Genomic DNA, 26,262 nt, shown 5'->3' on the forward strand with positions numbered 1-26,262 from the left:
GTTGCATTTCGGGAGGTACAAAGCGCGGGTCACGGCAGCACACACACTGGGAACAGGTCACAGTCCTCACGTCGCCATCTCTGCGGTGTCCCTGGGGGGGATGTGGGTGCTCACGGGGAGGGGGAGGTTTCCTTTTGGCTCTGGGCTGCCCTCAGAATGTGCGGTAGCAGAGATGGCAGAAAAAAAAAAAAAAGAAAAAGAAAAAAGATGCTTCTGCTATACAGGAAAAGCATCCTTGCAGGCACAGCTGCTTGCAGCACGATAAGGTGGGTCATAAAACGCACCCATTGTTGGATGAAAGAGACCCGTGGGACTGCCTTAGCTCCTTTCCTGAGCACAGGGTGGGATGACAAGGGGAAGATGGATGGGGACACAGCAGTCCCCCCCCCCCCATGGCAGGAGCGTTGGGCTGTCTGATTTGTGGCACACACGGAGCAGTGTGGCATTGGCAGAGCCAGCTGCAGCCGGTGGCAGGGTTACACTGGGGCACTTCCCCGCCACGCATCGCCTTCCTGCAATGGGTGCAGCACCTTTCTGGCAGCAAACAATGGCCCGGGCTCATCGAGCTGCTGCATTTCCTCCTTCTGTGGGCAGCCCCGGTGCTTGAGCCCAGTGTGGTGTGACTGAGAAAGTGGGACACATTCTCCCCTTTGTACCAACTCTGGAGAGGCCGCACCTCAAGTGCTGTGTTCTGTGCTGGGCTCCTTGCTACAAGGAAGGCATTGAGGCTCTGGGGTGTGTCCAGAGGTGTACAACAGAGCTGTGAGGGGTCTGGAGCACGAGTCTTATGGGCAGCAGCTGAGGGAATGGGATGGGTCAGTCTGGAGAAGAGGAGGCTCAGGGGGGACCCCATTGCACTCTGCAGCTCCCTGACAGGAGGTTGTGGTGAGATGGGGGTCGGCCTCCGCTCCCAGGTAACAGCAATAGGATGGGAGGTGACGGCCTCAAGCTGCACCGAGGGGGTCAGGTTGGATAGGACAAATTTCTTTCTCCCAAAGGGTCATGATGCACTGCACAGGCTGCACACGGACATGGAGTCACCGACCCCGGAGGTGCTGGAGCTGTGGAGACATGGTGGGGGTGAGCTGAGGTTGAGCTTGAGGGTCTTTTCCAACTTTAGTGATTCCATGGCTCTGTGATTCCACACATTCTGAGTGGCCCCGGCCGTGGGCACCACAGTGTCTTGGCACCAAGCAAAACAGCTGCTAATGGGCTCCCTGGAGGCCAAGAGGGAGCTGAGCCCAGCTGCCACGGCCCTCCTGCAGGACCACCAACACTGCTTTCCTTCCAGATGGCCTTTGGGACCCCTCCCGTGTCCTTTAGGGCCGTCGCTGACACCGGGGCCGGAGGGGCATAGCAGCACGAAAGGGCGCCACGGCGGGACACATCTCGCCCCTCCAAAGATGGCGGTGTGGGCTGCACGCCGCTCCCAAGGTGGCTGCCAAAGATCCTTTTGCGCATGCGCGCTCCCCCCTCCCGTCAGTCACACTCAAGGTGTCTGCGCTCTAGCGCCGCTCTCTTTCCGGCCCCTCAGTGCCGGAGGCCACACTCTAGATGGCAGTTTGCGTTTCTGCGCATGCGCAACGCGCCTTGCCGCTCCCAAAATGGCGCCGTGGTGATGACCGGCCGGAAGAGGGCTGTGGTAGTGGGGTTTCTCTGTGGAGCGCGGCCCTGGCGCCCCGCAGCACCATGATCCCCACCGAGGAGATGTCGGCCCGCAGGAGGGAGATCGAGGACAAGCTCAAGCAGGTGGGGCCGGGCCTGGGTATGGGGCCGGGTCTGCAGGCTCAGCGCGTTGCCTCGGAGGTGGGCCTGGCTGCGGGCCTGGGGCTGCCGGGGGTCTGTGGGCATCCCCGGGTCCCCACAGGGCCCACGGGTGTTTTTGTGCTACCTGCCCGCTCCTGGGGCATGGCGGCTTTCTGAGGGCTCGCAGCTGTATCCCAGCAGCTGTGGGTGTGGGTGGTGCCTGTGCTGTGCGGTGGGAGGGAGATGTGTGGTCTGAACTGGGGTGATAACGGCGTTAGTTTTGGATTGTGCTCGTGGGCTCGGGGTAGTGGAGAGAAGTGAGTAATCCTTAACAGCCTCGCTCCTGGGTTATGCTGATTTTTCATTCTAATTGCAGGAAGAGGAGACTCTGTCCTTTATCAAAGAGAGTCTTGAGAAGAGCGACCAGCTCACAAAAAACATGGTAAGAGTTCCTTGGAGTTCAGCCGTAATGTTGGGTCAGGGTCTGTTCATCCTTAGGAAAACTCATATTCAAGGATGGCATTGTGCTTATCTGCAAAATATAGAGTAACAAACCATGGCCAGTTTGTATCAGAGCCTGGAGCAGAAGTGGGGCCTGAAGGTCCTTGATTGCCTTACTCTAATTTTTGTCTCTCTTGGCATGTAGGTTTCTATCCTTTCCTCCTTTGAAAGTCGTTTAATGAAGCTGGAGAACTCAATCATCCCTGTCCATAAACAGACAGAGAATCTACAGCGCTTGCAGGAGAATGTGGAGAAGACCTTGTCCTGCTTGGATCATGTCATCAGTTACTACCATGTGGCTAAGGACACGGAGAAGATCATAAAGGAAGGGTGAGTTCAGTAGCTACGTCTTGCTGGGGTGCTTCATCCTATTGATTTTTGGGACAGAGGTAGGTGCTGACCCTGCACACTCAGTTTCCTTGTATTCTTCTCACATTCCTCTTCCACCAGTAGTCCCACTGAGGGCTTCCTGACTTGACTTCCAGCAGTCCCCAGAGGGCAGAGTCTGCTCAGTCTCTGTACTGATGTCTCTTCCAGATTTTACACGCATGCTGCCATATGAAGCTCACGATCACTGGTGGCTTCTCTTCTTTCCTTTGCCTTTTTCCCAGAAGTTCATCATGACCCGTCTGTGTTGTCCCTGCCTCCATGGTGAACTGAAGCTGTCCTAGGGCCTGCTTTCAGCCTCTGGGGGTGTGTGATGGCCGTCTCTCTGGGGCACTCAGTCATCAGTATGTCTGTGCTTGCTTCTAGTCTCTAATTTCTGAGTAGCATTTTGTGAATTGGCTCTTCTGCTGTGTCATTGAGTGGAGGCAAGACAAAATTCACAAACTCCTTCTCAATGGAGAGAAAGCAATTTATTTTTTCTGTATTATTTTCATCCCTAGTCTGTCCTGCTGCTGACTTTGTATTTGCTTCCTCTGGTCCTTTTTATTTTTGCTTTTATTTTTAGCCCCACTGGGAGGCTGGAGGAGTACTTGAATTGCATGGACAAAATCCAGAAAGCAGTGGAATACTTTCAGGACAATAATCCAGACAGCCCGGAGCTGAACCGTGTGGTAGGTCACAGGTCTTGAAGCTTGCATAGGTGAGACAGGACATCTGTAGCCCTGCCACTTGCCCTCTGGCTGTGAGAGGCTGATGGGCTTGTTGCATGGTAAAGAAGGTGTTTGGGCACAGCTGAAAAAATGGCTGCTTTGGCTTCTGTTTGAGTCTGAACCCAGCAGCATTTCTGCTTGTGGTATTTTGCTCCTTTCGTGCTTTGTGTCATTAGGATTTCTAAAAATACACCCTACATGCAAGGTAGAGATGCTAGAACTTTCCCTCTGAGTAGCTCTTGTCGGCCCTTCAATTGCTTGGGCAGAATGGGAGATCTTTTTCAATCCCACTTGTATACTGAGCAACTCCCAGGCATTTTTGTATGTAACTAAGTCGTTAAAAGTCTCTTAGCTACAGGCACTGGAGTTTGAAGCATGCAGTACTTGACAGTGATTAGAAACGTGGCAGAAAGTGCAATCTCAGACAGAAAGACTTGTGAGTGACTGATTGCAGATTGCAGAAACCTTGTTCTTCTTCTGTCCCCTGCTGTTTTGTGCCAGAAATCCCTCTTTGAGAGGGGAAAAGAGTCCTTGGAATCAGAGTTCCGCAGCTTGATGACACGACACACCAAGCCTGTCCCACCCATCCTCATCCTGGACCTGATCAGTGGAGATGATGAAATGGACACACAGGAGGAGATGTCCCTGGAGCACCTCCCAGAGAGTGTCCTGCACGATGTCATCCGCATTTCTGGCTGGCTGGTGGAAAATGGCAGGAATCAAGGTTGGTAGTGCTGCCTGTTGTTCTCTTGTTGTTTTATTTCAAGTCAGTGCTCTCCAACTGTCATCGCTTGAAGCTGAGAGCAGAAGCAGGGTGTTGGAGGTCACCTGTGGTGCTGTGCAGCTGAGCTTCTGGATCACACCTCCAGCTGCCTGCTCATGTGTTGCTGGGGCTGATGGAGCATGAGTTGTTCTGACAAAGGTAGCTAGCAGCAGCAAAACTAGCAAACATCTCAGTAGCACCTTTCAGGAGAATGGCTCTGTCTCCTTTCTATCTCCTTAAGAGTCTGCTTTCTTACACTGTTTGTAGTAGGACTGAAGCATGCTCTGTTAGTTGAACAGAATTATCTGCTTGTGGATTTGATGACAGCAGAAGCTATGTAAAGCACAAATTTAAATCTTAATGTATAGTCTGATCTGTGGCAGAAATTTATGACAGGAGTGTGTTATTTAACCTGCAGCTGTAATACTCCTGCAATCATCTAGTGCTCAGATGTCACAAAAGAGCAAGGCACTGGTGACTTTCCCCCTCTTGTGGACTTTGTATGAACAAACCTTTTTTAATTAAATGTGACCAAAAAAGGGCTGTAAAAGCAGCACAGAATATTTTCTTCAGTCGATAGACATATTTTCTGTCCTGTTTTGCAGCATCAGAGTTTACCTGTGTCTTTATTATTGAATTTTCTTTGGTATGGAGTGACTTAATGGACCTGTTACAGGAAGGCTGTTCTTTCACATACATGCAACCACTAGAGCTACCCCAACTCCAATGATTTAATTCTGAGCAGGGATTACTGTGCCAAGCAAGTATGACAGACAGCCTTAAAAGCTTCTTAAGAATTTTTCCATGATCAAAGGAAACAACTGAAGTATATGTGGCTCATTTCTTATTAGGCAGTTTGTATTCTGCTTTCAGACAGTGAACCCCCCTATTTAATCTCTGTGGGCCCTGAAACCTGAGAATTGTTTGAAGTCTTTTGTGCTAGAAATGGAGTGCTTGAATTGATTTCATAGTGTCTTGCACAAACATCTCCCATCAGTTCCAAAACTGGTGCACTCTTGGTCTTGGCATGCATTTACTGTTGGTTGTGGTGCAAGACTGACTGAGTACAGCTGAGGAAGGAAGCCTGTTTATTTTTTAAGAAAATAGGAGATTATTTCCAACTTTCATGTATCATCAGGACAGCAGCTGAGACTGAAGTGTGGAAAGATGGTCTGTATGCTGGAATCAAATACAAGAGACTTTTGAAGAGTGAGTTCTGAGGGACATGGGCTGGAGAAGAGACAGGTTCAAGGTGTGCTGGTGACTTGGAGAAGGAAAGGGGATGGAGCTGGAGGAAGAGTAAACAGGATGGAAAGGGAGAGCACTGTACTGAGCACAGGGTTAATTAGCTTGTCCTCTGAAGTGTCCCTCTGGAGGAAAGGCCTGGATGTGATATGGTTGAGTCTGGGGTGAAAGATGGTATGGAACACTCTATGGCTTCTTGGTTGCAAAGTCAACCTTAGAGCTGTGGCAGGACAGGAAGGGTTTCCTGCAGGAAGGGAGGATTCATAGGGATTGCCTGGATTCTGTTTCAGATTTCACCATCTGTGTTGTTATCTGTCTGCTTCAGTTTCTCTATTGTGAGATAGAGAGACATCTGTCTCCTCTGCACTAACTCATTGCTCTTGCTATTGAGTCTGTTTGTATTTTAGTTTCTTTCTGGGTTTAGAGTTGTTGGATTTTTTATTCTGGGAGGGGAAAGCCCTCATTTAGGTTCCACATCAATGCTGTTAAACTGCCCTTTGGGCCTTGGTGTTTCAGGAACAGTGTATTTATTTTCTTGCCATGTAGTGTTTCCTGTTTGCCTATAATTCTGTTCCTACCTTTTCTCCTTAGATTTCATGACAGTGTACTTTCAAATCCGCTCTGTCCAGCTCGACCGCTCCATCAAGGGGCTGAAAGACCACTTCCGTAAGAACAGCTCTTCTACAGGGGTCCCATACTCCCCTGCCATTCAGAACAAGAGGAAGGACACTCCCACCAAAAAGCCAATCAAGAGACCAGGTGAGTCCCCAAATGGGGGATCTCTGTACAGTATATCATCTTGCCTGGATGTTCAGCACACTTGTACAGGACCTCTCAGTGCTGAAGCAGGTTCTGTGTGCTTTCCAGGGGGGAGGAGGAATGGGATTTCAGAAATGAGCACCTCTTCTCTGCCCTGGATTCAATACTGAGATTACAGATCTTATCTCTGTTTCTCAAGTCATTGGGTCTGATGTCTGGGCAATGTAAAGAGGTGCAGTGGGCTCTGCATACAGGGGAAGAGCAGTCCATTACCTTGACAAAGGAGGTCAGTAAAAAGAGACCTGTGAGAGGAGGAAATTAATGTGATTTGAGAATGTTTGTCATTGCCTTGGAACATGGAACGTATCCTGTGTTACAGCAAAATGGAAAACTCAGGCCTGATAAAGCATGTCACTTTGATCACTAGTTCTTCGTAAATTACTACTGTGCTATAGGGAACAGAATTCTCCAGTTGAAGCAGGGACTAGGCAGGTGCCTACAGACATGAGATCCAGAGCTGTACTAATCACATTTTGGAAGGACTGCTAAGGCTTTTGCCTCAGCCTGTCTGTTATTCTCTTGAGTTATTCTTTCTCCCCACACAATGGAGTTTTACTGTGTTGTCTGCAGCTCATGAGACCGGTCATTCCTGAGTACTGCTCCATCTGGAGTGTGCTGCTGGGATTCTGGGCTCTGAAATATGCCATCTAGTGGGAGCGTGGTGGGGAGGGTCAGCAGAAGGTAGCACATGCCTCCCATGGTGGAGCAGTGTCACTGTCCCTCCGTGTCTATCCCAGCACCCTGTTATCTCCAGAGTAAATAGTGATGGAAGCCAGAAAAGAAAGGCTTGTTGTGGGTTTGTTTGGCAAAAACTCTCTCCCAGCCCAGTATTTTTCCCATGTTGTCCAAATACACTTCCCACAGGTTCAAAGAAATGTGGATAGAGAATGATAATAGATGGGGTGGGGAGAGAGAGGGAAAAAATCCATTTTAATTGTGTTGTGTTTGTTTTTATAATCCCGATGTGAATGCAGTCCTCATCCCAGGTAATGTATGTCTACGTGTGTGTGTGCTGCCCCTGGTGCTCGCTTTCTTTACTTCTGAATGGAGAGACTTTGTTGGACCTCTTGGTGCTAAAGCAGAGGGTGTGCCTGGGATATTTGGAGAGGAAAAGCTGCCTGCAGGAGTCTGCATCCAGAGATCACCCATCTGGGGCTTTTAAATCAGTCATGCCATTGCTGCTGTGCCCTGGAGCTGTTCCTGAGAGCTGATGTGTGATTTGCAGTGGGTGAATGCAGCCAGCATTTTAACAGATGTTCCCGTGTCAGGCAGTTCTCTGCTGACAAAGGGATGTCTCACACCACACTTGACATTCCTATGGAGCTTTTAAAAATGTTTTTTTAGTATTTTTTTTTGTAATGAGTCTCAAATCTTGGATGCTTGCACATAGAAAACAATCCACGTAAGCTTTTGTTCTCTACAAACAAGGCTTCTCCAAAATGGATGCATTTGGGCATCCAAAACTGCTGAATATCTCAGCTGGAAACTTGCCAAGAGGTTTTGGCTTCTTTTTGCTCTATTTAATCACAGTTTGTGAGATGGGTCAGGTAGCAGTCGCAGGGCACAGCCTGTACGTACTCACACAGCTGACAGTGTATGAAGGAAAGAGCATTTCAAATGATCTACTGAGGGCATTGTCAATCCCAGGGAAAAAATAGTGCCTAATTTGTCTCCAGTCTTCTGTGAACAAGGACAGAGAACCAGACTGTGGCCCTTGAAGGGCAGGAGTGGTTAAGCCTTATATGGCACCTATCTCAAGTGGCATTAAATTGTAATGAAATTAGATAGTAGGGAAGGATAATCTTCAAGCTAAGATTCACCAGTATTTCTGCAGTTCTATCAGCTTCCAAGGACAGCTCCTGAGATGAAAGTCTAATGTTCTTTCCATGCTGGTACAGTGATTCTCTTCATAATAATATTCATCTGGTGATGTTTGATTCACTTCGTTTTGTTTTTTGTTCAATTATGGACAAGTAATTATATATTTTTTCCATGCTGTTGCATTAAGGAAAGTCCCACACAATTGTGGTTTGGGTGAGGGGTTTTCTCCCTGTTTCAACAAGGGAGTTGGTTTCTTTGATCCTCAGGGAAGAATATCCCAGTGCACACCCCAGCGCACACTTTAACCTGTTGCAAGGGATCAATAACAAACTAAATCTGATGTTCTATAACCTTTTTACCCACAGAACAAAGCAGAAGGGAAGTTGCAGCTAAAGGGAAAGCAAGTTCTTAGGGACAGAGTAATGAGGCAGAAACGTCTCCCTCCCCCAGACAGTGTGCTGGATTCTGGAGATTGTACTCCATGTCCTTGTATTGTGTCAGAGAGTCTCCATCTCCATCACTGCTTCATTTGTTAGTGTACCCTGCACTGTCCCTCTTGTTAAAGCATGCAATTAGAAGCACCTCCAGCGGTCAGATTTCTAAAGCCAAATCATCTCCTCTTAACTGAAACTTGCCGAGTTGACTTGGAGAAATCCCTGGCTTTTATTATGTATTATTATTATTTTTTAAGCAGTTTGCTGGGAGCTCTTTCCCAGTTTGCTTCCTTAGCAGTTCAGTTTTACCTAGCAGTAGGGTGCTACCTGAAGACAGGCTGTGTTCAGTCTTTGTGTGACAGAATAAAGAGCCTGTTCCTGCTTCCCATATTGATCACTGCCTGGCTCGAATGTGATGCTTTCATTAGTAGCTGAAATGCCATCCTGTTCGGTCTGAGGGCTGCCTAACAAGGGAAAGCAATCATGGAACAAAAGCATTTGTTTTGCACTAGAATCCATTAAAGGCTAATTACAATGCTAAGTAAGGGGGAAAAGGCAGCACTGAAGTGATGTCCACAAACATCTGGGGTGTGTGTCTGTGTGTACACAGGTAATTGTGCTTATGTAAATGAAGACAGATGTTTCAGCTTTCATCAGAGAAAAAAACATGGGGGTGAGCTGTGGAGAAGTGCACTACATCCCTGCGAGGAGAGATCCTGCTGCTGGCAGCAGCAGTACTGTCTGCTTGATTTAAAAACCAATTTTCCTCTCCTACATTTTTTTTATTTTTTATTTCTTAACCCTCTGGATGGTTGAAAGCAGGTAGGCAAGATGAAAGAACTGGTGGAAGAACAGCACCTGAATTGAGCTGCTGCTCATCAGCTGTGCCGTGGCATCAGCAGTAATCAAGAGCTTAGTGCATACTGACAGGGCGTGCTCCTGCCCTGCTTGCTCAGGGAACTTACTGTTGTGCCCAAGGTTTCTGAAAGTAGCTGGGAGTGAAGTGGAAGAGTTGGGTGTGAAAAGCCTCAGGAGGTTTGGAAGAAGTGATGTTGTTCTTCCCTCTCACATGATCACGTGGAGGAAGCTCAGAGTGAGTCCATCACAAGGTCATGAGTCGTTCCACTTGCCTGGTGTGGGTCTAGAATTTTCCTGCCAGCGTAATGTGGTGTACAGATTGATGTTCTCCTGCTTATTGCAAGCCCTGGAGAGGCACCTTGGTAATTCCCTGGGAACCTCTGAGCCGTTTCTGTGTTGCTCAGATTGAGAAGCTGTGTCTGTGAGATGTGATGGTTCAATCATGCCACACACCTGGGCACTGTGTAGGGTTTGGATCAGGGACTGGAGAGCCAGAAAGCACAGAGCCCTGGTGTGAGAGGGTTTGTGAAGGAGCTGGCCAAGGAAGATGAGCTGTGCCAAAAGGTGTCAGTGTAGGGAGTCCTTTTCAAGATGACCCTAGGTGGGGTGGGTGTTGGAACTGGTCAGTGCCTAGAGTTAGGGTTTGGAGAGGCAGTGCAGTGCCCCGTGTGTGCCTCAGGGTGCTGTTCTGCAGCATGTTCTTGTTTTTCCTCCAGGGTTAGCTGTCCTCAGCTTCTGGCAGTCAGCACTCATTTCCTGCCTGCACTGTGGTTAACATGTACTGCTGGATGTAGGCATTTTCTGCATTTATTGCTTTAAAATAGAGGGATGATTCTTAGTGTTGTTGGCAGCCCTGTTTTTTATTTCTTTGATCCTTTTTCATTTACTCAGCCCAATTCTATTTCACCTGGGTTTTCTATGGAGAGTCCTCTGCCTTCCTAAAGCTTTCTGTTCCCTGTTGTGCAGGCAGTGGTGAAGCTCTGCTGTGACAGTATGTCCATGTGCTTATGATCACTGTAGCTTGTTGCATGACCACTAACCTTATAACGTGGAAGCAGTGCTTAGTTTCTGGTTGTCCCAATGATGCTTTTTGTGCGTGCTTTCCAGCTCTTTATCCTGCACTGGTTTTTGTTCACTTCTGTCTGTTTTTTTTCATGTTTGTGTTAAGTACAAATCTTTTAACCGAGTGTTATTTTTTTCTCCATGGTTTTAATTGATTCACAGTTCCTTTAGAAGAAAAGTGCCTTGGGGATTAGGGTGACTTAATATGAGTTAGACATGGGTGGGCAGCATCCGTTATTCTATGATTCCTGTGATGGGAATTGCTGCTGCAATTGCTCTCTTGAGTCCCGAGGTTGTTGCTCTTTAATCGCTTCAAGGAATGCCAGAGATAATTCCTTGTGTTGGCTGTGGGGATCTGTATTGAGCATGCTCAGAAAATACCCCTCAGAAGGGCACCTCTTCCTGCAGCTCTGAGGATGAGCTGCACTGTGGCTCTGGGAGCAGGCGATGCTGTGCTGGATGGAAACTGTCCACACCACAGGGAAGGCTTGGCTGCAAAGCATCAGCCCAAGTAAAAACATGACAGGGAAGGAGGGAGCTCTGGTAAGATTCCACTTCACCAAAGTGACGTGAGTGCTCCCTGACTCAGTAGCTTAGGCTGAATTTCATGGACTCCCCTTGAAGAAGGGAGGCAACCTGAAAATGCCATTGTGTCAGTACACTTGGACATGAGTTTTGGGTTCTTCCCGTACTGAGCATGCTCATTGGTGCCCAGCATCCTCTCGCTGGGCCCAGGTGACAGCTGCTGGTGAAGGGCTGGTGTTCTGGGTTTGTTTTCTTTCACTCATTTTCTAGGTCTTCTTGTCTCTTCTCTCTGGCTCTGGTGACAGGCACGATCCGTAAGGCTCAGAACCTTCTGAAACAGTACTCTCAGCATGGTCTAGATGGGAAAAAGGGGGCCTCTAACCTCATTCCTATGGAAGGTAATCACAGCTCGAGCTACTTCACCTTTGAGCTTCTCTGTGTTATCAGCCTTGCTTTTCCAGGTGGGGCTTCCAATAGCCAAGTGCTTGGTGGACAGCATCGTAAATAGAGCTATCCTTGGGGAGCTGGGGAGGTACTGAGGGGCCAAATTACATCTCTGAATTTAGTGTCTAAATTTCAAAGTCTCTGCACGTAATTGTAAATGGAGAGGAATCTTACCTTAAAGCAGTCAGTCCATCGTAAGAACATGGCTAATGGAAGCTCTGCTCTGGTGACATCTGCCTGTGGTGTTTCTGTTCTTTTCTTTTTGCCTGGACTTCGTTGAGACATTCAGTTTCCTAGTGACCTTTCCAAACCTGATGTAGAAGTGTCACACCACAGGGAGCCAAATGCATCGTGCCTGGGCATCTTCTCTGTGAAGACCTACCTGAATGGTCTCCTTCCATATTCCAATCTCCTGTGCTCATAGAGATCTTATTAGAGAGGGAAGGTCTCTTGCTTCAGAGCATCTGTAAGACCTTTTTAACTCCTGCTATGCATTCATTTGAAGTGGATCTCTTCAGCACCTACATTGTAGTCTACTGAGTCCCAGACAGTGACTAGAATCACTCACTGGGGAGAAAAAGTGTTCCCAGTGCTGAGCAGGAGATGGGCTTTGAATTTGTTTTGTTATGGTACAAATTGGACTTCTGGTGCCTACTATTTTGTTCAGAGCTTATGACTCTGAGGATATTCAAGCAACACCTTTGGCCCAGAAAATGATCGAACTCTCGCTTCTCATCAGGTTTCAGAGGGTTGCTATTGCTCCATAGCCCCATACAGGGATGTGGTTAGGTAGAGTTCCCGGGACTGTGTAGGGAAAAAAATGTCGATCTGATGAAATAATCCAAGCTTGAAGCAGCCAGTGTGAGCACCCGTGCTGTAACCACCCTGGATAAATCGCGCCTTCTGTTTGTGCCGGCTGACATCTCACTAGGTCATGAGCATGATTTACGAGTTAAACACCTTTCCGATACCCTGAGCGACAAGCATGGGCCGGTTGCTGGTAAGTACCGTGTTGTCACTTCGTAACAAGCTGCTTAACATCCCTTCTTTTCAGCATGTTTCACAGTAGTCTTGTAGCCAGAGGCTGCTTGTCTACATGGTTGTCCTGGAGCATGGGCCTGCTCTGGCTGTGAAGCTCTGGCTCTTCTCAGGAGAGTTCACTCCTACTAATTGCACACACCCCGAGCCCTCAAACAGGGGACCCCAGTTTTGCCTAAGTGAAGGCTGATGGCCACCATGCTGAGGGGCTCTTTCCTCTAGGTAGCTACTGGCTTGGTTAGTGCTGAAGTGAAGCAAACAGGGATCACATCTGTAGTACACCGTAGGCCACATGTAAATACCACATCACATTTGCTTGTCACTTGCTGGCCTGAACTTTTAAAAGATCATCCCGAGGTACCTGTCAGTGTTGGTTCTTTCTCTGTCTGTAGTTACTGATGCTGCTGGCAGGAGGGAGGCAGCAACCTGCAGCTTAGAGAAGGACTCTCTGCATTAATTTTGCTGTTCTATAGCTGTTACTACAGGAATCTGAGTAATGCAGGATGATGTGAGTCCATTTGTGTCTTTCTTGTTGGCAAATCCAGCTAGTGGCTGGCATGAGTTGGTGTGTGCCTTTGTATCTGACTGGCACTTCTTATGCCTACCATATAGCTTCCCTGCTGGGTCTTGAGGCATTCATATGCTAAGAATTTGAATATTCACGTTTGTGTGCAACATTTTGTGGCAGATACCTCACCTTGCTGTGTTTATGTTCCTGTATCATAGGGTTTAGTAGTTCATCTGCCTGTTCTCTTTAGTTACTGCCTATGTGGAGAGGCTGCCTTCCACTACAGCCTTGCTTTCCCAGAAATGCTGATGCAGTATGGCAGTTCGTCATCTACCTGACGAATGGAGATAAGGAATTCTAAAAATACAAGCAAAGATGTTGAATAATTCACCTCAGACATTCCTTAGTGTAGTACTCTGTGTTCAAGCCCTTGTTTAAATTTTGTTTGCATCCCAGAAGAGCTTCAAACATGCCTTCTGTCACAAGGCTGGGAAGAGCTGTTGTTATCCTGATGTGTCAGTTTCCTGAACCACAGATGACTCTGCATGCCTCCTCTGGGGTGTGCGTAGCTTTCCATGCACAAACCAAGGGAGCAGCTCTTGGTTTCACACCAGGATGGGCACAAAGCCAGAACTGCCTGTTTAAGGAGAGCCGTGTGCTTTTTGTGTAATCCAAGGCCTTGGAGTGAACAGAGCTGCTGGAAGCTCAGTGCCTATTTGGTTCTCTTAAAAACATCTTGCCCTTTCAGGGAGGGATGATGTGTTCGACATCGAGATCGATGCATATATTCACTGTGTGAGTGCCTTTGTCAAACTGGCCCAGAGTGAGTACCAGCTCCTGACAGAAATCGTCCCAGAGCACCACCAGAAGAAGACTTTTGATTCCCTCATCCAGGTCAGTTGGGCCTCTCCCCTTGGTATCCAATTTAAAGAAAACATACAGATTCTTTTTCCCTTCTTCATTATGAGGACGTGGATTCTTCCATCTGCTCTGGCTGCCCTAGAGCACCAGCACTGTTAATGCTGTCCTTCCAGACCTGTGCAAGGAACCAGTGCAGGTGGCCATGGAGAGCGTGTGCTCTGAGCCTGGGTACCACAAAGGACAGCTAAATTTACATACTTGATTACCTGCATTGAGCCCCTTGTGTTGCACGGGCAGAAGTCACAGTTTACTTCTGTCTGACTGGCTTTGTTACAGGAGTCATTAGATAACTTGATCATGGAGGGAGATAACATTGTCTCAGCAGCCCGGAAAGCCATCATCCGACATGACTACTCAGCTGTGCTCACAATCTTCCCCATCCTCAAGCACCTCAAGCAGATGAAACCAGAATTTGACCAGGTCTTGCAGGTGAGTATGATGGGAGTGAAGGCAATCGTATCACTTGGGTTTTCTGGAGAACTTTGAAAGAGATGACTTCAGTGGCTTTGAACAAGGCAGCGTTGCCTCTGTCCTTCAGCACAGCTGCATTTGTCACTCCCAGTGTTGCTTCTTTCTGTGATGCTGGGCCAGCAGCAGTTCTCTCTACTTTGTCATGGCCTGGTGATGGGCTGTCTACACATTCTGTAGTATACATGACTGCTGCAGAGTTTTATCTCTGACATTGCACTGTTGAGCTTAGTTTAAACTGTGCTTGCTGACATCTGGAAGATGACCTCCTCTGAGGAGAGCCTGCTTGGACCACGACACAAGGTTCTCCAGGTATCAGATGTGGCATCCATGTTTAGCAAGGCTCTTTTCCATCTGCTTCCAGCTAGAGCTGATGCACCAGCCTGCTGTGTCAGGTATGCACAAGAGAAAATACGAGGGAGCAAGTCCTGGCTGTCATTTATGTCACAGCATCTTCTCCTGGCAGTCCAAAGAATGCAGGATTTTGCTCATTGCTGATTAGGGCTATAGATATACTTTTGATAGGTGCTGAATGAGATGATTGGATGTGAGGGGAAAAGAAGGATAGGTGCTGTACAAAGGGTTAGATACTGCTTGTTTTCTTTCTCTGATCTGTTATGGGACTATTTCAGGGAACTGCAGCAGGCACAAAGAACAAACTGCCAGGGCTGATCACTTCCATGGAGACAACTGGTGCAAAGGCACTGGAGGAGTTTGCTGACAACATTAAGGTAGGATTACCCTTGCTGTTCTCTCTAGCAAAACAAGCAAGTTTAGAAAGGGAGGTTTTCTGAGCAGAACTCCCAGTTTAGCTTTCCACTTTCCATGAATGAGACCACCTACTTTCTGACTCAGAAGCAGGGCTCTGCTTGCTGGATCGTATTGGAGGATCAGATGCAAGTACTGAACACTGGCTGCTGGTTTCAAATACAAGAAATATAGATATCCACATAAAATCTCCAAATGTAACCCCGATTGAAAAGAAAGGAAAATTGCTGACTTGAAAAGTTTTGGAGGACTCAGGTTAAATTGTCCCTGTGTGAGGGACAGGAGGGGCTGGGGAATGCAGTGACCTGTAAGCAAGCTGAACTTTCGATGGCACGTCCTGAACAATCTCTGTGATCCTGAGCTGCCAGTGCTCAGGAGCTGTGTTTACCGAGCACCAGGAGGTGGCACTGTGAGAGACAAATATGGAGGCGTTGGTAGGCTAAGTGGCCATGCCTACAGCCTGCTTGCAGCAGTAGTTGTATTGTAGATGCTTTCAGTTTCATTATGTGTTCACTGTATGTCTCTTTCTTCCTTCTTAGAATGATCCAGACAAGGAGTATAACATGCCAAAAGATGGGACAGTTCATGAACTCACCAGCAACGTACGTGAAGATGATGATTTGAATCATCCTTAGTCAAAAACAACCTCTGAAAAGGTTTTAGAAAGAGCAGATGGGAAATTTCTGGTTTTAAATTAAGCTGTCTTGGTGTTAGAAGGACTTGCATGGACAGATTGGCTGGTTACCTTCTCTAAGGTGTGATGTGATTGTGTGGGTAAAACCCAGCAATTCAAAAGAGCATAGTAATCTGTTTTTTTGAAGGTTTTTGAGTAAGGAGGAATGTGTTCCTTCATGGTCCTTAATAGCAGAGCATAAAAACAATGGACAGTGTGTATCTTGACTTCCTTCCTCTCTTCCAGGCCATCCTTTTCCTACAGCAATTGTTGGATTTCCAGGAGACAGCAGGTGCCATGCTGGCATCTCAAGGTATGTGCATGGGGCTTACTTGGGCACATGGTTTGTTCCCCAAATCATCTGGACATGTTCCCTAAAATCCTCAGTGTGCACTGTGAACTAGTTCTCCTCCTGTCCTTTGCCTTGTGGTGTGTTGCATTCCTCAAATCTGCCGTGACCATATAGATGGTTTTCTGGAGATCTCCAAGGTATGCAGAGTGTTTCCCTGCTGACCTTCCACCTTTGTTGTTATCAGGTACTTATCAGGTTGCTGGTATTGAGAGAGGAGGATGCCTTAGACAGCATATATTTAGCTCTAAATCTGACACAGAACCAATTCCCTGTGACTATACTGAAGCAAGGTTTATCTGAGTTAGCTGTAGCTGAGCTGTGAGGTGATGAATTGCCTTCTTTCTCTGCCACGCTCTCTGGTTAGAGTGCAACAGCAGTAGCAAGAACAGTCTCCTCAGCATCCAGCCACTGTCAGGGTGGGACTCCTGAGCAATTCATGTGCCATCAAAAGTTATCAGAGGGAAAAGTTTTAGCTCTACTCTTGGCACTGCTAAAGAAACTAGTTCCAGAAGTAAGTACGTGTATTGAAATCTGAGAGCGCTGGCCTCATTTAACAGGATGCTGAGGATGCTGATTCTTATTCACTAGAGCTTGACTCTTGATTCTGTGCAGAACAGCAGCTCCTGACTCTGTAGTGAGCCCTGGGCCTAGACAGAGCTCATGCTTTGCAACAGGTCAGAAGAGAGAAGGATGGTTAGGTGGAGAACTGGAGCACAGCACAGGACCTGAGTGCACAGCAAGGCTGTTCTCATTTCGAGTTGCACTCTGGTTACTGAGTTTTGGTCAGATTATAGTCCCTGTTCAGGTGACCTGACATCATTCAGATCACCAGAGCATCATCAGATCAGAGAAATTTGGGAGAATTCACTTCTGTTAGCAGAGGCATCAGCTTTGGGATGGTGAATTGCACCCAAAGGTGCATCTCTGATGACACTTTCCAGATGCCTGCTCAGATATGGGTGTCTGGAGTTGAGATTGAAGCTCTTGTTGTGATCCCAAATGATGGGAAACACATGCATATTTTTTTTTCTGCAGTGTTCCCTTCAAGTAGTAACAACAAGAGCAAAGCTTATCAGTTAAATGCAATGTCTCCAATCTGATGCTTTCACTGCCTGCTGAGCAGCTCAGCAGGGCTGTGATTAACCACACAGAGGAGGGTGAGATGGCTTTACTTAGCTTCTTGGAGAGGTCCCATGGGTCATGCAGTTCATTTCAAGGACCAGTGAAGTGCTGCTGATGTACAAGAAGGCTTTGTTTTGCCTCAAAAGGTAGCTTGGACTGACTTGGGGTGAGGTATCTTGCTAAGTGCAATGACAATACAAACCATCTCTCTAGCAGGGGAAGGAGGTTAGGCTCAGCCTTTTCTCCATGATTTCCAGCTCCATTTGTGGCCTTGGAGGGAATCCTGCCTGCTCTCCTGTGTAACTGTCTGTGGCTGCTCTGTGTTAATATCTGCTTAGTTCTCAAAGGGAAGGTGGTCTCTAACCTGTGTTTTTGCGCTTTGCATTTCTTTTTCTCTCTCCTCCCTCCCCTTTTTCTCTCTGCTCTTCCTTAATCCTTTTAGTTCTTGGGGACACATACAATATTCCGTTAGATCCCAGAGGTAAGCAGACTTACCCTCACATACCCACTTATATTGCCTTGGACACTTGTGATGTATGTTAATTCTTTGTTCTCCAGGAGTAATAAATAAATTAACACATAAAAGGAAAAAGAGAAAGGGAGAGACACATAATTGAAAAGGGAAAAAGGGGAGGGGAGGGTAAGTAACTCTTGCCAATGGGCTGAAGAGAATAGGGCTTGTCACCTGCAGACAAAGAGGGATGCCACATGAGCTGAAACAGGCTAAAGGCACTCTCATGGCACTGAGTCTGTTTGGCATGGGTAGCAAATTGGCCCAGCTGGTGTCATGCTTTATCCCATGTGTGCTTGGTTCCTCATTGTCCAACTCCTGGCAACAGGAGCCCTGAGGCCTTTCCCATGGGTTGCTTAAGAACTCAGGCCACCCGAGCTAGGCCTGGCTGCCAAACACTCTGGTGGGGGAAGGAGATAGCTGCCCCACGTGTCCCAAGTCCACAAGCACTCGGGCAGAAAACCATCCCTCTGGTGCACAGACAGAGGAACACGTGCCAGCCCACAGTCACTGCTTGCATATGAGCAGGTGTTCATGCTGGTGTGGTCCCTTGTAGAGAGCAGGCCATTTCAGCAACCATGGGGATGGCTGAAACTTTCCAGAGCTCTTCTGCTTGTTTCGTTACTGTTGTATGCCTGCTGTTAACAGCTCGTTTATTCTCTGCCTGCAGATTGCTGTTGCTTAAAACCCCTTTTTGGGTGGTGGGGAAAGGACAGGGAGGGTGGAGGATGTCCTGTGAGCACTAGGGAAAGGAGAGGTTTCTGCCAAGGTGCTCAGCACCTGATGCGGATGCAAGCATCATCCTCACCCTGGATAATCCACTGACAATCATCACTGAAGCAGGGAGCTAATTTCACTGTCAACAGGAGCTCAGCACTAATTCCATAGCAACAGGGAAGGGGCTTGTCTGCAGAGAATCAGGCTGACCACATATGCCCTTCTCTTTCCCATGGCATGTTAACTGGCCTGAAACTTTCCTTTTCAGAGACCAGCTCTTCAGCTAGTAGTTACAGTTCGGAGTTCAGCAGGAGGCTGCTGAGTACCTACATCTGTGAGTACTCTGCACACCTTCCCACATTTGCATTGGGCTGTTTTTCACTTGACTTCTTGGGTGAAGAGCACTCTGTACTCTGTGTGATCTTTCCGTGTTTGAGCTGGACTATTATGCAGGCATTGGATAGAAGTGGTCAGACTGGGTGTTTTGTCCTGCTACAATTCAGCAAGACGAAGTACAATTCAGAATTTCATTTTGCTTTTCTCATCAGTTGCCTTAAACTATTTTTACACTGTTCTTGCCTTTAATCCCACCCGACTGCAGCAGGGCCTCTGTAAAATCTCCGTTTTCTGTTTAACAGTAAGACGTTGAGATGAGTTCACAGTACTGCCTCAAAGTGACCTGTTGTAATAGTGGCCAGGTCTGCCAGGTTCCCTGGGATGAGCCTGTATTGTGGTGAGGCTGTCTGATCACCCATGCTGGACCTGGAACTTATTCCAGTGCTGCCAGCTGTAACCAAGCCCTAATTCACTAGGAGATTTTGGTGACTTGAGGAGGAGGGATCTGTGTACAGCTTGTAGGATTGCTAGGTACAAATGGTTGTACCCTTGTCTGTACATTTAGTTGGGGCTGTGCTGTTTGCTGTGCTGTGGATTCACAGGAGCAGCACAAAGCACTCTGTTTGAATTACCAGTAACAAGAAATCTCACTGCACAACTTTTCATCCTCTGTTGTTCCCTCTTTAAGGCAAGGTGCTGGGCAACTTGCAGCTTAACCTTCTTAGTAAATCCAAGGTTTATGAAGACCCAGCTTTGAGTGCCATTTTTCTACACAACAACTACAACTACATTCTGAAATCTCTGGAGAAGTAAGTATGTATCAGAGTTGATCCCTCTGAAGTCCAGGCTGATGTTAAGGACAGTTTTCAGGCAGGCTCTGGTGTATTGGGTGCATTTACTTTCACATCTATCCCAACTCTGCTTTATTGCATTCTTGAGCCTGCCCTTTTGAAACCTTTGCCCTTTATATAAATATTACATTATGTAAGAATGGAGGATGAAAGCATCAGAAATGCCTTGTGTTGCAGACAGTCCTTTCATCTTGAGAGGACTGACATTGTTGCTTTGGAAAGCAACTTGGAGTACCTCCTGTCCCCCAGTTTGTGCGTTTCAAGGTCCCTTTGCAGTAAAAAGGCACACAAGATCTCACTGATAGCAGCTGGCTCATGTGCTTCCTCATGTCTTCTGTTCTTGTTTCAGGTCTGAGCTGATCCAGCTGGTAGCTGTGACACAGAAGACAGCTGAGAGGTCTTACCGGGAGCTCATTGAACAGCAGATCCAGACCTACCAGCGCAGGTCACGTGGCATCCTCACTTCTTTCCTCAGTTTTGTCATAGTTTAAGAGCTTTTGAAAGCTTCGTGGCCAATGCTGGTGGAGAGTGGGAGGGATTCACCTAAAACAGAAACAAGTCTGAAACCAAAACCAAATATTGTGTTTCCCAAGCGATTAATCTAACTTAGAAAGTGGTCACTGTGGAAGGCTTTGGTGGGTGCTTTATCCAGTTTGTCCTTTGGCTCATAAATGAGAGCATGATTGCTCTGGTGAGATGTTACTAACTCCTTCTCTTTGCTCCTTTCCTGTCTCATTTTGAATTCAGCTGGTTAAAGGTGACGGATTACATCTTGGAGAGAAATCTGCCTGTCTTTCAACCAGGAGTGAAGGTGAGAGGATGGACAAGGATGGTTTTTAGGTGATCGAAACTGCCACTTCTTTGTCATTTTCAAAAATTCCCAGAAACCTTCATTATATCTCATATCAGTATTGCTCTGAGGAGTGGGTACTGTGTCTGGGACAAGATAGAGAACAGCACTGCCTTCTAATCTCCCTCGTCCAGATTCACACAAATCTTTTTAATTTCTACCTCCAGTCTTTTCACCTGAGCAAATGCTGCTCTTTTGGATTTGCAAAAGCTAGACGCCTTTCCTTAGAAAGGGCTCAAAGCATAAAGAATTCTATTTTTATTCCTGTTCTGGCTGAAAATTACCCTCTCTAAATGTACTTCAGATGAAAGCCAGTTGCTGTGCGTAGGGTGCAGTGCTCACTGTGGCTTTTTCCCCTTCCTGCTTTAGGAGGGGGAGCTGGAGCTATTAGGTAGGATTTCAGTTAGTTGGATGGGGAATCTGTGGGCAGTGATGTTGGACTTTTACTTCTGGAGATGAAATAAAATCCTTTCCTTCCTTGTTGCAGCTCAAGGATAAGGAGAGGCAGATGATAAAGGAACGCTTTAAGGTAAGGAGGCACAAGATGGCATGAGAACATCCTGTGGTTGACTGGGACAGAGAAACAGGGATAGAACTAAGATCTGCCTAAGGAGGAGACCTGTCCAGTGGTGGTATGGAGGGGAAGAACAGTGCAATAGAGACACAGTTACAGTTGAGAGACTCACTGGGTTTTATTTTGGGCAGGGCTTTAATGATGGGCTGGAAGAGCTGTGCAAGATCCAGAAAGCCTGGGCCATCCCAGACGTGGAGCAACGAGACAAAATTCGCCGGGCACAGAAAACCATTGTGAAAGAGACCTATGGTGCCTTCCTGAACAGGTGAGAACCTCTTGCAACACTGGCATCTCTTCTGTGGATTTACTGAAGTCTTGGGGGCTTAGGCTATCCAGAGGTGAGGCACTTTTCTGCTGTCCTGTCTCAGCTTTTCTATCTCACACATTAAAACATCTCCAGGGTGAATTCTATTAGTTGTCAACATTTGCTTGTCACCCTGATTCTTTGCTCAGTGAGTGCAGGTGTTCTAGTTAGCACAAAGCTCTAAGCTTCTTTAGATTGTTCATGTCAACCTCAGGAGACCCACTGTAGGAAGCAAGAGAGCTTGCTTCCTACAAGATATCCTATCAGATTGAAGTGGATCATGCTGGAGTGGAGCTGATTTTCTCCAGCAGAGGAAGGATACAGGTGGGAGCAGCCTCACTCAGTGTGGAGAAGAGGAGGCAAGGGTTAATGCTTGCTACGTGGGGTTTGTTTTCCTTTGCAGATATAGCAACGTGCCCTTCACCAAGAACCCCGAGAAGTACATCAAATACCAGGTTGACCAGGTGGGAGAGATGATTGAAAAGCTGTTTGACACATCAGCATAAACCTACAGCTTGTACTCTTCATCTGCCAAGTACAAGTCAGTGCTCTTTCAGCAACCTTTGTGACTCCCTTCCCTTCTCCCCTGCCCCATTGTTGTGGGCAGGGTGTTATACTTGTATTTATCAGATTTATAAACCTGTGGAAACACTACCTCCTGCTGTCTTTATTTTCTCTGGATACTAAGCAAGTGTTGAAGATGTGCACTGCAGTGCTGTGTCTTGAGGTTTATATCTGTACATCTTCAGGCTCCTTTATAAATACATTTAGATCCACAGCTGACACAGAGTGTGACTCCTTATGGGTACAGCCCTTTTCTTTAGAACAGCAGATGTGAGCTCCAGACAGTGCTGCCTGCTTCCCTGATGGGTTTTGGGAATCACAGTTCTGTAGGATACCGAAGGATTTTCCCATGGTTGCTCTTAACCCTCATTCTTTTTAGTAATGAAGCTAGACAATAATTCTGATTATCATCAGTGGAGCTCAGGAGGTGACCTGCAGCCCCAGTACGTGCAGGAGAAATCAAAGCTTCATTAGCTGTCCCAGTAGCACTTCTCTGTCCTGTAAGAGGCCATGGTGGATGGGCAGCAGCATGCTGCAGGGGGATGGAGAGCAGTGAGAACCAGGTGATCTGTGGCATCCTGACTGGTTGCTACTCCTTGGCGTGAAGCAGAATGTGTAAAAGTGATCCCACAGTGATGCCTGCAGAGCACCTTCTTCCTATCCCAATTCTTCTTAGTACCGTACCCTGTCTTGGTATCTGATGCATCTCTTTCCTGCAGGCAGCTGAGTCCATTCTCTTTATACAACCTATGGGTATCACATGAGAAACAAATGCTGCTTCCCTAGCATAATATCCTGGGCACTAGACCAGCCAGTGGCGTGACTTGGAGTGGTGCTTGCAGGCTGCCATCTTCACATGAAGGCCTTTCACAGCTTTGGAGCATGTTTTTCCTTGTGTTCTCAGACCAGGCACCCCTTGCTCCCACCTCACTCCTGCTGCTTGCTCTATTGTGGGGTTTTATCCTATCACAACTCTTGAAATACGGGTTTCCATAGAGCTAGGTGTGCTCACAATAGCTGTTACTTTGCAATCTGGAGCAAGTCCATTGTTCACCTAAGCACGTGTTTACAGAACTGTACATATGCTGGCATCTAATTAGCCCAGGTCCAGGGCACTGCAAACATCACGTGGGTGAGAGGAGGAGGGACAAGGCAGAGCTCAGAGTGAAGGAGTGTGAGAGCAGATGGTAGAAAGGCAGGGAGCTGCATTTTAACCCTTATGCTGCTGTTCATCCACCAACTCACTGTGGCTTTTCTTTTCCACGCAGGGGAGGTTACTCCACGCAGAGTGCCTCAGAGCTGCAAGGTGGGCTCTTCCCTGAGAGAGTCAGAACTGAATGTCCTAGAGGCAGTCTGAGCTAGGTGGTTGCAGTGCACGTGGATAAAGACTGGTCAAAGGCATCTCTCTTCACGGGTTGTGCAAGAGTTGGACGTTAGAGCATGGATGAGAACACAGGTCCTGCCGTGGCAGGGTCAGCTGCTTGCCTGGGCTGCTGCCTGCACACACAGCTGCTTCTCAGGTAGCTCTTGGCTTCTCTAAACTGCTGACCTATTAATTATGAGCGTAGATCTAAGTGTGGTTTGAAACACTCAGATGGTGTAGAAAGCACCTTTGAAGCAATAACAGCAGCAGTGTCATTTGAGAGGTTGGTCCAGCCCAGATGGGTTCCACTCTGTGGGTTTAAATCTCCATCCCATCAGCCTGGCTGTTTTTCACACATCTGCCTGGCCCTCTGGGTTCACAGTACCCTCTGAGAGCCCTCTCCCCTGCTTTCTGATCTCAAATGCTTGAGAAAATCTGAGATTTCAGTGCTATCTGTTTTTCCTCTGCAAGCTCTGAGAGCCTTTCCAAGGCTGGCAGACCCTGGACAGAGTGTTTTTAAGCATAAGCAAAGTGCTGCTGGCATGTGTTATGTGCGGTGTCAAGCGTGCTGGATACACACTCTGACATTCACCAGAATGATCTGGATTCCATCTTTCTGGATCTGTTTCTGCCACAGCAGTGTTCTGATGTGTATTTCTTTCTCCGGGAGAGCGAGTGGAATTTGTTGATGTGCTCAGGCTGAAGCTATAAAACATGTGCTTTATTGCAGCTGATTCCAGGACAAAGTGATTCACCTGGAATGGTTGCAGGCAAAGCTGAGGGAAGGAAAGGGGGAGCTTAGCAGCCTTCCTGTGCCTAGTAGAGCCCTACAAGAACACTGAGAGGCACTCTCTGTTGGGGAGTTTGGTTGCAAGACAAGGGGGAATGGTTTTCAACTAAAAGAGGGGTGACTTAGATTAGATATTAGGGAGAAATTCTTCACTTGAGGGGTGGTGAAGCACTGGCACTGCTGCCCAGAGAAGCTCTGTGCCCCATCGTTGGCGATGCTCAAGGCCGGGCTGGGTGGGCTTTGAGCAACTGGGCGTACAGGAAGGAACACTCGCCCCTCTGGGCTGCCTTGAGGGTTCGAGCAGTGGCCAACTCTGCACAGTGCTCAAAGAGCATGCAGTGCTGGTCCTGGCTTTTTATGGTAAGGAATGTGTGTGCAACACGTTAATTAAGAGTGATCCTGCCAACAGTGCAGTGGTTCCAGCTGAGCCTGCTGGCAGAGGTGACAGCTGAGGGCTGCACAGTGGTGCTGGCCTGACACACTTTTCCCCCCTCACCTTCTCCAAGGATCCTGCTGGCTTTAGAGCCCTTCCCTCTTCTCCTTTGCAGCCTCAGGTTCTGCTGTAGCTATCAGTGCATCTCCTAACGCGCTTAGGCAAGTGTTTCTGTTTTCCAGTATTTGGAGTTGAGGGGCTGAAGACCCATTTATGTTTCAGGAGATTTTGTTTTGCTGCAGGGACCCAGACCGGAGGGGTGTGCTAAGGTTTGGGAGTGCTGCCTGCTCTCATGAAATCCTCTTTTGCTGCCCCAAAACAACAGGTCTGCGTCAAACCCATCAGGGATGGGGACATGGGACAGAATCCCTGCAGGTTTTCCACTGCTGCAGTTTGCAACTGGAAATCAGGTACAGCAGAAAGCAGGGGAGGGGCTCAAAAACCTCAGCCTCCATCATGATACCAGGCAGGGAATTTGGCAATGTTTAAAAGCAATTTCTGGAAAATCAGTGTTAAAACTGTGCTCTGGCAAGCTCACGTTAACCTGAGCTTTCAGTCTTGTCTCTGTGAGCTCTGCTGGGCTCGATAGAAGCTGAATTTAGCTTATTTATTTCCCTTTCCCCATTGAATCAGCTTTTATTAAACTTTAACCTTTACATTTTATTAAACTTTAAGATGCTGAGCCTCAGCATCTCACATCTTCTCCTCCTCTGCTCATGGCAGCTCAACTCCTTCTGGGTGCACCTCTGTGCACAGATGCTTGATTCCAATCTCTCCCACCTCTGCGGGTTTGTGCTGTGTAGAAGCCCCCAGCAGCAGTCACACAGAGCAGCTGCTCTGTTTCTGCACCATCCTGCAAATGATGTAATGATCCAGCAGCCAGCACGGCCTTCCATCTCATTGCCTGTAAGCAAGCAGCTATGGATCCGCGGGTGAGGATCCATAAAACAGGGAGGGCAGGGAGAGGATGTGTCACACTGTAGAGATCATGAAGCATGTGAGGCTTTGTTTAAGCCAAATCTCACCTGCAAGGAGGCACCAGCAGAGTGGGCTTGAGCTGCTGTAAGAGGAAGGGATGGGAGGTCAGTGGATCCATGCGAATTCTGGGATGTGTTCTTCAAAGCTGGGATGGTGGTGGCGGGATGTGCTATGTCTCCAAGTGCAGCTCCCTCCTCTGTGTGCTTCATCTCAGCTCTGCTGGCACCCAGCAGCCAGGGGAGCTGGGCAGCAGTGAGTCACTGCAGTCAGTTTTGGGGAAGGTTATGTTAAATGTAATTAATGGATGTGCTGAAAGGCTCTGCAAATCACTCCCCTTGTTCTCTAAATCGTTTCTCATTAGGTTAGAAGATTGCTTGTCCCTTTGCTGATGTTCCTGCATCTCCATGTATGTGCATGTATTGATTCTGTGTTTGACTCCAGCATCACAGCGCTGCTGTCCCATCTCTCCAGCTGAAGATGGTTCCTGAGCTGCTCCCTGGGGGACCCAGCTCTGACAAGCTTTGGGGACAGCTGTACTTTTACCACTGGTATTTCCTCTGCAACAGCACCCAGCCCTGCCAGCACAGGAACCTGTTACTGGGGCAGTAAGGAGATGGTGGGACAATGTCCCTGTCCCCAGCACGAGCAAGGATCCAGGTCCAGCAGCAGGGATTGCACCCTGTGGTGCAGGGTGCTGAAGGCAGGAGGAGGCTTTTAGCTTAGCTGTGCTGGCATGGCTGCTGCAACGCTTCCCTGGCTGGAAAGGGTTCAGCAGGGGAGGGAAATACAGATATAAGTAATGGCGCTGTTTATATAATCACACTCT

At 47.7% G+C, this 26,262-nt stretch overlaps 1 protein-coding gene across 10 annotated transcripts; it reads left to right on the forward strand.

Moving 5' to 3' along the window:
• The first annotated feature begins 1,606 nt into the window (after positions 1-1,606).
• EXOC7 (exocyst complex component 7) lies at positions 1,607-21,962 on the forward strand. 10 transcript variants are annotated; one of them, XM_065735203.1, is made up of 22 exons: positions 1,613-1,749; positions 2,123-2,188; positions 2,393-2,577; positions 3,200-3,305; positions 3,846-4,068; positions 5,944-6,111; positions 7,146-7,157; positions 11,177-11,269; positions 12,247-12,315; positions 13,610-13,755; positions 14,059-14,211; positions 14,883-14,981; positions 15,558-15,620; positions 15,938-16,004; positions 17,608-17,646; positions 18,662-18,727; positions 19,418-19,538; positions 19,930-20,025; positions 20,328-20,391; positions 20,918-20,959; positions 21,136-21,269; positions 21,712-21,962. In XM_065735203.1, the coding sequence occupies exons 1-22, from the start codon at positions 1,690-1,692 to the stop codon at positions 21,812-21,814; spliced, it is 2,175 nt and encodes a 724-aa protein (XP_065591275.1). In that variant the 5' UTR covers positions 1,613-1,689; the 3' UTR covers positions 21,815-21,962. The 10 variants fall into 10 exon arrangements, with proteins under 10 accessions (XP_065591274.1, XP_065591275.1, XP_065591276.1 ...); XM_065735202.1 differs by lacking the exon at positions 7,146-7,157 and having other exon boundaries at positions 1,607-1,749; XM_065735204.1 differs by lacking the exon at positions 17,608-17,646.
• The last annotated feature ends 4,300 nt before the right edge of the window (positions 21,963-26,262 follow it).

This window comes from Cyrtonyx montezumae, unplaced genomic scaffold (assembly GCF_038088225.1).
Source record: "Cyrtonyx montezumae isolate F1298 unplaced genomic scaffold, pur_monq_1.0 scaffold_19, whole genome shotgun sequence".
Taxonomy (NCBI): Eukaryota; Metazoa; Chordata; class Aves; order Galliformes; family Odontophoridae; genus Cyrtonyx; species Cyrtonyx montezumae.